The 12,443-nt window shown below is 37.3% G+C and overlaps 1 protein-coding gene across 2 annotated transcripts in view; it reads left to right on the forward strand.

Moving 5' to 3' along the window:
- The window catches only part of LOC105059914 (methionine aminopeptidase 1B, chloroplastic), a 35,589-nt gene that overhangs the window by 4,489 nt on the left and 18,657 nt on the right, over nucleotides 1-12,443 (forward strand). For both annotated transcript variants that reach the window (XM_029260412.2, XM_010943426.4), the window contains exons 2-5: nucleotides 1,318-1,396; nucleotides 4,487-4,724; nucleotides 6,265-6,426; nucleotides 6,526-6,567. In XM_029260412.2, coding sequence (XP_029116245.1) covers nucleotides 1,318-1,396; nucleotides 4,487-4,724; nucleotides 6,265-6,426; nucleotides 6,526-6,567 — 521 coding nt within the window. The remainder of the gene's footprint in view (nucleotides 1-1,317; nucleotides 1,397-4,486; nucleotides 4,725-6,264; nucleotides 6,427-6,525; nucleotides 6,568-12,443) is intronic.

Here is a 12,443-nt window from a genome sequence, read left to right on the forward strand (position 1 = left end):
TTTGGATGTGATTCCACATCCGCTTTATAATCTGATGTTGTCAGATGCTTTTGGCTGTATCTATACTAGGGCTTCTTAATGTAGCCGGTTTCAACACAAAAAAGAGAGAGAGAATGTTCTGAATTGATTGAGCAAATTTGTGATATCTGTCTTGGCTATCTCGTGGTGTATTTGGCAGGAAAGAAGCAACAATTTTTTTCAAAAAAAAAGGCTCCTACAGATCTTCTAGTTCTATTTAATATTAGTTTGTTTTTGGACTTGTACATGGATAAGGTGCAAGGATAAGGTGCAAGGACCTGTTTGAATTCAAAATCTCCTAGTTATTCAGAGAATAGTGGCTTTCACTATGTGTAAGAACCCTATTTCTTTTGTTAGTCCTTTCTCAAAAGCCTGGATATTGAGAAATATACACTTCGTCTATTCTATCTGCAAGAATGTCCCTTTCTCTGAGCCCACTTCTTTCCCACCTTTTCTTTTCTCAACTTCTCTTTTCAACTTTTGTATTATACTATTATGGAATGGGTAAATCTTGTTTTGCCTTCTCATTTCCCTAGTGAAGTTTAGAGAGAGGGGGAGAAAGAGAGAGAGATTGGTCTATTAGCTTCTTCCTTGTCATGCACCATGGTGGAGCTTGGCCAGACTGGTTTGTCATTTGTGCAGAGGAGATCACTGGAACCCTGTGCGATGGAGGAGGCAAGTACTAAGGATAGCTTTCATTATGTTTCAATCTAGGCTTCTATAAATCTTCTGTTGTTATTTGAAATTTTTTTTTTCTTTTTCAAGTGCAACTAATTCTTAGAAATGAGTGCTCTTGTAGACAAAGAAGTTTGGTTTTGTTCTTGTCTTGTTGCTCTTTATACATTTCAAATTCTCAATGAAATGATTTTGATGGGTTTCTCTCATCTTTTATATCAAAAAGAGACTGGGCATACAACTTTTGTTTTTGTTTATGCAAACAGACCACTTGTTGAATTGAGACTTTAGACTACAATCAAACCATGGTCATAACTTACTGATGTTATCTTTCCTTTTTTTATTATCAAAACAAATGTCACCTACATCCTGTGCTATGATTCATAAAAGAAGACTTTCTTTCAGTAAAATGCACCTATGTGGAAAAGAAGACAGGACTACATGCTAATGCTTACAAAATTTGCATATCATCTCCATGTTTCTTCCAAGTCATTCATTTACTTTTTAGTTCTTTAGCGTAGCGCTCCATTTGTTGGTTGTTTACATCAAACTTTAGCTTGTTTCCTTTTACATTGTCAATTGTTGGAAACTTAATCTTATATTTTGATTCTTTTAATCAAAAAGGGAAATCAGTTGTATTCAAAAGAGTTGTTGTCAAATCAAGAAAACTCTCAGGGTTGGAGGAGGCCATGCGAATTAGAAGGTATGGGTATTGTACTAAGATAGTTGGTAGAGTATGAGATTATTTTCATCAATACTATGTCTTGCATGACTAAATAAATAATAATGCAACTCAAATGCAGCCTGCCCCAATCACTTAGCGAAGAAGGTCTTCAAATATGCATCCTAGGGTTTGTTTCCATGGTGATCTCCTAATGTATCTAGGATTTGGAATCCATAATCCAATTACATTTCAAATTTATTATTAAAAATTATTCCATAGTAGCAATGTCTGTGGGTCTCTTTTGTTAAGCAAAATTGAAGTTAGAGGCCTAATTCATGTGAAGGGTCCATTGGTGGTTTGACCTGTTAAGCTGGCAATAGATGTAAACTGCCCAGTAGTATTTGACAAGAAATAGTTTTATAAATTCTTATATTTTGTTTTGAATTGAGTGAGTCTGAGGAGTTATTAGAATTATATTTTATTGTTTTTCTTTCTGTACGGGGATCTGGGGATCCAGATTTTAGAATTGTGGCTACCACACCATCCACCACAGTAGCATATTGCTTGATATTAGTGAGATTAGTGAGACAATAAACAAATTCAGAAGAACTAATGTCTTCTGTATTCCTGTAAAAATCCTTAAAAATATTAAAAACCTATGGAAGGAAATAAAATTTGTGATAGGTCATCCCCATATCCGATAAACAAGCCAATCATGAGGCCTTCTTTCAGAATAGTTCCTGATTGGCTTCATTAACTAGTATCAATTATGACAATAAATAATTATGTAAGCTGACCTGATTTAGCATATGACATGATCGAAAGCAACATATCTTTTGCCTTTGTGATACTCATGTTTGAAATCAAATAATCAACACTTTTGCTGGCCACTTGCAACATTAATGTCCAGACCAATCTGGTGTGGCAGTTGGTGCCGTGCATAGTGGAAGATATGCATTTCGACTATTTTCGGACATGCTTCATTGTGAAATAAAATGTGAAACCATATTATTACATGATTTGAGGCATTTCATATGTGCTGACATGATTAAGACTTTTTTTTTTAATGCATCCTGCCAAGGATCCCTAAGAACATGTTTTCTTTGCAGCAGAATTCCTAACTTTATCAAGTTGTTTGATCACAATTTTCTTGGTTGTGGTAATTGTGTTTGAAAAGAAGATCCTCATGTTGAAGGACAAATACAAACATATAGTTTCTAGAAGTTACCAACCATGAAAGTGAACATTCAAGATAATCTTTTCTACTAGGATTGGCAATGGTGGTATAAGAGTGTTACCATTCTAGAAATTACCCTTCTGAAATTTTACCTTCACCTTTCACATTGAACCCTTTAATTAAGGGTGCTGTCGGCTGTCCTTCATTGCCCTTGTTTTCTGTGTTGGGTTCCATTATGTTCTTTCTGCAAGCTTGCTACATATTGACATCCATTTTGAGCCCTTCAGCAATCTATTAGTCAATCAAATGGTTTACAAGTTTCTTAGTGTCATTGGTCTTTTGGAATACCTTATTTTGCTGCACCTAGTCCCCACCGACTAAGACAACTTCCATTTACATCATCCCCCCTCTTTCCATCTATGTGATTGACTGGATATTGTGGCTGCTGGTCACGAAGATAATGTGAAACCTACATGCTATGGATATTTACATGTTTAGCTCACTGGTGAGATCTATTTAGTGGACCGCTGGAGTGCTTGATAATGTTATGCTCCCATTTTATGGATGTGGAATGGCATCACTTTGAAAAGAAAAAAAATCAAATCCTTTTGGCTGATCTTTTTTTGTTAATCATCCAAAGTATCTTCATCTCATCTTCCTTCGGCTCTGGAGCAGTATGATGTTGGTTGATAGGTTTGTTCATATTTGATGGTATTTGTGAGGCCAATCTATGATGTTTTGTGCGAACTATGATGCTAACATTATGATCAATAAGGAGAAACTACATATGATCTGCATGAATTATAAACCATGCAATTGAGCATAGTCACCCACAAACAAGGTTCACAATCCAGGAATTGGACCCCACAACAATACCATGTTGGTGCAACATTGGTACGTTTAGTATGGGGGTTGGTTTGGCATATAAACATATACCCAGTGTATTGGGTATCTGTTCGGTACCAAGGTATGGTACATGTTGGTACCATGAACGTTGCCCACAAATGAATATTATATTTTGTATACTGAATCAGAAAAGAGCATGACATAAATTTCCGGAGAGAAAAGGGAAGAGCTTACTGTACATTCAAGTTATAATTGTAAAGGAAGACAATATAGAAGAAAGTAGGCACCACTGTAATTTAGTAGGCAAGCATAGTTCGCACCTATGCCCAAGCTAATACAACCACAAAATAGTGGAAGATGAAGAAAAAAGTAAGGTAACCACAGCCAGAGTGGAAAGATGTAGATTGTAAATGATGGATGCAATAAAAACCCTCAATTCTTTTGGTCAAATTGTAAATTTCTGCCCACCAAGTTGCATATGGCAAAAAAGAAAATTGGAACAGTGACATGATGATCACTGTTTGGGGGATAGGCATGTTTATGAAAATGGAAAAAGGAAAAGAAAAGAAGGTGCATGGAGATGTATAATGCATCAATAGTCATGTGGACAAGCATACAAGTGAAAAATCCAAGATTAACTTGAAATACTAGCGAAATTGGCCATAACAATAGCAGTGGCAATTATAATGGTGTTTTGAGAGGGAGAAATTGTGTATGTGTGTGAGAGAGAAAGCCCTGGTTGAAAGCCATGGATTTCCGAAATTACCAAATAAGGTCAGATGACCATTTAATGATGGCAAAGTGGCTTACAGTGACAAATACTTTATTTGTGCTTTATGCATTCGGCCAAATAACCATAACAAGTCTAGAATTATAAACCAAGCCATCATGTCAGAAGTCCTGTGCTGTAGACCATTGGGTGCAGAATGAATGATATTATTTTGTATGACTAGTATGGTCGTTGATGTCTATTGACTTGCTGGAGCATAATCTTTCATCATTTACTCACAGTTGGTGACCTTTAGATTGAGCTGTTAGTTAAATGACACATGTGGCCATACTAAGTGTTGCAAACTGTTATTGGTTGTGATTTTGACCATTTGAAGGTTACGGGAGCGTCAAAGTACAGTTAAAGAGAGGAAAAGGCCTTCACTAAGGCGCGGAAAGGTCTCTGCTCCCCTTCCTGTGCCAGAACACATTCTTAGACCTCCTTATGTGGGTTCAAACCTACTGCCTGAGATTTCTAGCGAATATCAAGTACATGATGATGAGGGCATTATTCGCATGAAAGCTTCCTGTGAGCTTGCCGCACGTGTTTTGGACTTTGCAGGAACATTAGTCAGGGTAAGTATGAATTTTATGGTTATTTCAGTTTGACAAGCAGATATAATGCTTCAAAATATGAAATCTAAAATTTTTGAATTAAGAGGCTTTTGTAAATGTTGAAAAAATAGGGTTTTTTATATTTTTAGGCCTCTTAACGGGGCGTACAGGTAAATGTTCTTATATAGATCCTTGGTAAAAGTTTACATATTTTCCTTTTTAATGATCCTCAGTCTGGTCTGCTTTAATGCTCATAGAGACATACGGAAACAAGCTGGACTTTATTTTAGATATACATGATTTTTGTCGAGCTAGCTGCCAATCTTCTGTCAACATATATTTAATTAGGATTTTCTGAAACTGCTGCATGTGGTTGGACACAAGTTCAAAATTGCACTGGAAGAGTACTAATCTCACTGAGAAATCATGCTTCTTTTGCATGAAGGATGAAGGTATCTACTGCCAATGCTGTGATGGCTTGGCAATGTCATGATACGTCCTGGCCCTTACCATGATGTGCCAGTGCTTGGCATGTAAGGGCATGCTGGCAACATGCCAAGCACTGGCATACAGCCAGAATCATGCAAGTGCTGCATGTGCATGCCCAGCCATGCACTGTACTACAGCCACTGCCATGCTTGTGCTGCATGCCAGTGGGAGAGTGGAACAGTATATATACCCTAACAAAGAGCTTTGAGGTATCAGAAATGATACGTGTTTTAGTGTTCAGCTTGACAAAATTTCCTGCAACAGAACAATCCAACTTCAGCTTATTCAGAATGAAATGCCAAAGGAAAAATTTGTCACTATTTGCCCCCATACACAAAAGAAAAAGAAAAAGAATGAGAAAAAATAAACCACTAAACTCCTATAATGAGATAAACATCTTGAAATCTCCTTGAACTTATTGTTCAATTGTTTTACATTGTTCAAAGCATAGGAAATGCTATATGTGCATATATTTGACCTGCTAGACAATAAATGCTATTTGTGATTATCAAGGTGACAGCTAACTGTTGAATGTATGGTTGTATAATTATGATGATATGAACATCAATAAAACTGGCCCAAAATAGATCTTATACAAGCTTCTTTCATTTAGTTTTGTGAATTCATAGGAAACCTTTACCTTTCAGAAGCTAAGAAGTTTCTCATTTTCATGATAGCTTGCTGGGCAGTGTGAACTGTGCAGTGGCTAAGGATAGCTCTTTTAACTTAATCATGTCAGTCGATAATGCAGAATACCTAAGTTTTCCTAGTGGCAAGGTTTTGCTAAAAATTCTGGGCTTTCCGAGCTCTAAACTGCAACTAGTCATCAGTTAGAAGTGTATTTCTGTTGCACTAAGGAATGCATATCAGCAGCTTTCTCTGTTCTGAAATTTCAATCATTGTCGTCGTCGTCGTCATCATCATCATCATCATCATTATATTGCCCTAGTGGAAATTTTTTGTTCCCCACTCTTTATGTTTTCCTTGATTTTCAGGTTCTTCAAATATCTCACCTTTCCTCTTATGCTAGTATTCCCTATTATATCTTCCTAAGATTATGTCTTTCTATCAGCCATCTGTAACAACAAATGAAATTGATAAAGCGGTGCATGAGATGATTGTCCAAGCTGGTGCTTATCCTTCTCCGCTTGGATACGGTGGATTTCCAAAAAGTGTTTGCACATCAGTAAATGAGTGCATGTGTCATGGAATACCTGATTCTCGCCAGCTACGGGTATAGCAAATAAGACATCACTTTTTCTTTAGTATGAAGCCCTTTCACTATAGCCTTGATATAAACTTTTGTGTTTCACTAACTTTTCCTTTTGAGCAGGATGGAGACATAATAAACATCGATGTTACTGTCTACTTAAATGTATGTTGTTGTTCTTCCCCCTTTTCTGGTTCCTTTCATTTCTTTTTCATTTTTGGAATATAAATGCATTTCTTGGACATCTTGCGACTTTAATCATCTAGTAGGACTTGTCATTTCATTGTGATTAATTTGTCTTTGGGTTGTCGTCTGCCTATAAATTAATTCATAGAAAAATTTCATAAGAGCTGAGCTATATTCAAGGTTTTAAGTACCGACCCACATCGGCTGGTAAAGGATGTACCATACAGACCTGGTACAGTAGTCATGTGTTATAGGGGCTCAGTATGCCCATATACTAGCACATGGTATGGTGCTGTGCCAACTCCAACAGTGTACCTTGTATTGACATGGGGGCATCCTTGCAATACTGACCTATATCAGTTTGGTGCTGGTGTGGGTTTGGTACCGAAACTCAAAATATCGGTTATATTTCACAATTAGATGATGTTTGAGAATAACTAATAAACATCTTTGTCTAGGACAATTCATGCACTCAAATTGCTTCGTTTCCTTTTCAGCTATTTTCATTAATTAGGCTGGAGATGTCTGTAACAGTTCCACTGAACAGTATGTGACACAGAACCACTTGAGGGGTGACTGTGAGGCACAGATGGACCTAGGAAAGGAATCAGCAAAGGATTTAGGTCAACATATCATCTTTCCATTTTGCTACAGAAAACAGGGTGAAAAAGGTTTATTTTTATTGTAATAATTGCTGTTTTGAGTAGTGCTAAAGGGCACCAGTTTGTGCACATGAAAAGTCCCTCCTACCATGTGGTAAGGGGGATTGGTATCTCTCAGGGGAATTAGTGGGACATTTGGGTGTGTGTGCGTGTGTGGAGGGGGGATAGGTGGCTAAGTGTGGAGTTTCAGGGCCAGTACTCGTTGGGCTAACCGACTCTTCATGAACCGTATGGGTGCTCCAAATCATTTTTCTTTCTGGTTGAGGCTTTTGAAGGAGGTAGGGATCCTGGGTAAAGGGATGTTTGGTTGATTGGACGATCACTGATTGTCACTAGCTTTGTGCAGATTTTTGTAGAATCGTCAACAATGGACTGCAGATCTGATGTATTTTCTTTAGATAGTGAAAGATAGATATGATGAGGGAAGAGAGCACTAAATTAACGGATATGAACCTTGTACTGAAAATCAGAGATAAGTAGAAGTAATTCTTGGCCGCAATATGATCATTTGACAGCAATGAAGAAAGGAATTAGAGGAGGAAGGGATGAGAGGGAAAGAGGAGAAAAAGGGGATTAGACAAGAAGTAAAGGGGCTGAACCTTGCCAAAACTTTTTATTTAAACAAAATAACTCCATTAAAGCTCTAAAACGCATCACCTTACATAGACTGTTATTGATAGAGGCAAAAGCAACTAGATAAGATTGCTTCCTACTCAAGAGAGGAATTTTGATTTACCTATTATGACTATAAAACCCTTCCAATATTGTTTGACACTAAAAGGACTCCTAATAGATCTAAATTTCTGTTACATCTGAACTTATCCAGATAACAACCAAATAAAAAGAAAATACTAATCTTAGTTAGAACTCATCTCTCCTCAAGGACCTGGAATTGGACTGCAATTAAGCTCTTTTGTCGGACCAAATCTTGATCATCAATTGCATCGAATGCTTCAATATGCTCTGATTATGCTCCTAGCAGTTAGATGATGTTCCAAAATAGTTTGATCTTTGATGGCTTGCTGATCTCATGATCTGAGCCTTCTGTTAGATCGAACAGTGATTTGCGCACTTCTGGAGACATTTCTTGGGGACCTTGCATCTTCCCTTAGGCCTTGGCAGCTGATCTTCAGTTTGCTGCATCAGTATTGGTATGCATACTTAAATGAAAGTGAGCTTATTTTCCTTATTACTAACCTGTTTAAAAATGGAACTTTTAAAACTTCTGTACTGTTGCCATAAAAAAAAAATATAGAACAATTCAGGCAAAAAATGACCCAATTCTTTTGTGCTTCTAGAGGAACTATATTCTCATGTTTAAACAATCTATTCATGATTACATGTTGTAGAGTTTGGAAGTGTTGAGTCAACCATTTCAAGGTCTGAATCTGATCTAGAACCCAAAAAAGAAACTCCCATCTTAAATGCATTCAGTAACATATCTATCATAATTATTCTACATAGCAAGGTACACCACAATATTATAAAAAGATGGACAGGAAAAGATATCTCTTGAATTACTCCAAGATGTGATTTTTTTTTCCTCCTCTCAAATCTCTGCTCATTTTTCAATCTCCTTTCTCATAGAATGCAATAATTCATGGAATACATTCATAAATATAATTGAATGCATGTAACATTTCAAATCATAAGTTATTCCACACTGATAGGCCCTAGTCGACTGTCTGTAAAAAGGTGGAAAGTGTAGCATACAATATGGTCATAGATCACCTCATTAGATTAGAGGTATGTTTGCTATAGCTCTGATGATGTCATGATACCGCTCAACAGAAAGGCCATCTTCGGTTGGATACTACCATACTGAATAGAAGATTGGACAAAGTTATTCAACTAAAATGTTGATCTCATGGTGATTTAACCATTTAATCAAAGAAAAAAGAGTTCGAGTTGTTTGGATCTAGTAGAGAGTCGAAGGTAGATTTGGCAAGATTATTTGTACTTGTAATTTCATACTGATATTTAGAGTCATGTCTATGTTGGGTCAAGCATATTGCTGTTTATCTAGCAGGTGCTGATTAGTAACCTGGTTGGACTAGACCTGATTTGGGCAATGTTGGTAGTGCAGGTTATGGTATGTGTCTGGCTAGTGCTGGGCTCCCAACCCAAGCTTCAGAAAGGGTTTGGATCTGAGCAATTACCTGCTTTCGGTGGCCTTATATCAAACATTACTCTTTGCTAGATTATTCTGCTTTTGAGAAGGAACATAGATGGAATAAAGTGAAGGAAGTTGATATGTTCACTTTATTATTGAATTCACTCCCTTGTGTCTAGAGTTAGACATAGTTGAAGCAAATGAATACCAGGAAAATCGAACAATCAGGAGAGGGCAGAGCCACATTAGTGCACCCCCACCCCCTCCAATCCAAAGAAAAAAGTCCTAGACTTATACTTGTATACTCCTCTCCTGGGATCATTTGGCCTCTAATCTACCTGCCATGACATCCCCTGAAGTTTCAAGATGGCCCCATCAATGGTTTTCTTCCATAATGCTGCACCTCAATCACCCGTCAAAGCATGATGTTTTAAGATCCTGTGATCAGAAAATGAATCAAAACATCATTTTCATTTTTCTTCATTAATAGGAGTCAACATCTTTTGGATTTTTTTCTGAGCTATATCATACAAAAACTATAAGACAAGGATTGGATCCCTTTTCAACCCAAACTCTTGCACGCCCCTCCTGCTGCCTCTTCCTATATAGTACCAAACTTGAACATTTCTGTCTTCTCTATCTTCACCTTGATTTTCTCTGAATACTAAACATTGAGGATTCAGATCCCAGAGGGACGTCCCGCAGGACATCCAGATAGGGTACCATTCCATGTGTCGGGACAGGACTGTTCCGCTAGCGTCCCAGTATCCCGATCGGGACATCTTGGGACATCCTCTGTCTCAAGTGTCGGACGGCACGTCTTGTTCCATAAAAAAAATTGGAATAGTCCTGTCCCACGGGATTTAAAACCTTGCTAAACATTATACTCCTATATCACCCATGATGGATCACCTGCTTCACTTTTGGCTCACTTATGTCTCCATCAACAATGTCTTAAAGCCTCTGAAATATTTTGTTGAGAAAGATATGTGTTACTTCATTTATATTATCTAAGGTTTCAGGAACCGGTATCGAGGCCCATACCGGTCCCGATCAGTACGGTACGGTATCAGAAATTGTACCATATCGTGTATCGGTACGCTGTGACGTACCGATTTTGTACCGGTACGCTACTCAAAGTTTTTTTTAAATTTTTTTAGTTTAATTTGATTTCAAATAATTTTTTATTAGTTTTTAAATTATTTTATATCCAAATTAATGTTTATTTATAGTATATAACAATTCTACCATCTAAAAAAAAATTGAAAAAGTCTAAAAGACTAAAATAATGTATTAAATATATCTAAGGTACAAATTACAAAGAATAATATACTAACCTTAAGATCTCTGCTGATCTAATATCTTATTGAGTGTCTGTGTTGCTCGTAGATATCCAGATCATTCGCATACTCTAGAGGAACATCAGTCCATCCCTCTAAAGAAGTAGGACTGTAATCTTAAAGATTCATCCCATAAGGTATTCTCTTTGGATTGTAAGACATCTCAGAGCTCTCGCTCAAACTCTGATTCTGAGAGGTATCCTTGAGATAATACTATAGTTGTGGAGGCGTTCATCTAAATATGTCAATAGCAAAATTCGATCCATAAGATGCTCCAGGCTGCATAGGATAGTAGCCACTGGAAGTTGATGTCTCGGATACACCAATCCATATGGATCATAAGCTGTCTGCGGATGATAGGATCCATAATACGAGGATGATCCGAATACATCCATAGATCCTACTCCACGTGCAAGGTCATATGCAGCTGCACAATGTGCTGGATGACTTCTGGAAGGCTTTCATCTATATGAAATTGAATGCTCGCGGGGTCTATCAGTTCATGCACCGTGGTTCCTATCTTGTGTAGCATGTGTAAATTGAGACTTACCAGTGAATCGAATACCATCCTGCGACGGTATCTCATGAATAGTGGTCTCGTATATCCTCCAGTCCCTTCTTGATCATTAGATCTATGACTACTATCATCTCTCACTACCCTTGGTCTTTGAATTTGAGTCAGCTGATTTCTGCACTTGAAGGTGCTACAATTGTCTTTCTTTTTTTTTATTTTTTCGAGCTCCCTCGGTGCCCCTCTCTAATTGAGTTTGCTGTATCTGAGAGGATGGATGCTTTCTTCCTGCTTGAGATGACCGGCCTCGTCTCAGCATTTCTTGCTCAAACATTTGGGAGGATGTCTCGCACATGGAGTCACATGATGAATGACTCCCTTATGATCCCTCAAGTTGTGGCTGATCAGTTGAAATCCTATGTGGAATATTCGTATCTGCCCACTATCCTGGACCCATCCTGATCTCTCTAGCTATTACATTGGTTGGTCGTGGAGGGAATCTTGGCTCATCAAGTTATGGCTCCTGCTGTTGGCCTGCAAGCCATCCAATCATTGGATCCTCATCATGAATAACATTATCATCTATCGTCGGATTTATGTACTTTAGCTGTATTTCATCTTGTACATATTTTAGCCTCAATCTCAAATTATAGTGCACATAAACGAGATCGTTGAGGCGCTTCTGTATCAGACGATTTCTTTGTTTGTTGTAGATAAGAGCGAAAGCCGATCAATTGCACTCACACCCACTAGAGGAGATCGTCTGGGAAAGAATGCGGATGGCCACACTTTTCAAATTTTGTGCAGATTGTCCAAAATGAATCCATCATTTGGCTACAAGAATATTAAACAAAATTACATATCAGATTTTATGATATTAGTAGGCATTTAATATCAATAAAATCTTCACTGTTGATATGTAATTTATCTGATTCTTCTTTTTGCTTACGACAGCCGATGAAACTCCAAAGCTGTCTGTCTTCTCTCTAAACTATTTTATCTATGAAAAATATATTTATTTTATTAGCAAATATATTAGTAAGTTAAATGCTTGCATCTTAATTGACCTAACATACCTCTTGCAAACATATATATGTAATTTCAGGATCGGACACCATCTTATATATCACATTACAGAGAGTAGTGAGAAGCTTATTATTCATATCTATCTTGGATATGCTGTACTGAAATCTCGAATTCAAATAGTAAGCTGAAAAATTAAAAATAAA

This window comes from Elaeis guineensis, chromosome 10 (assembly GCF_000442705.2).
Source record: "Elaeis guineensis isolate ETL-2024a chromosome 10, EG11, whole genome shotgun sequence".
NCBI classification, from domain to species: domain Eukaryota; kingdom Viridiplantae; phylum Streptophyta; class Magnoliopsida; order Arecales; family Arecaceae; genus Elaeis; species Elaeis guineensis.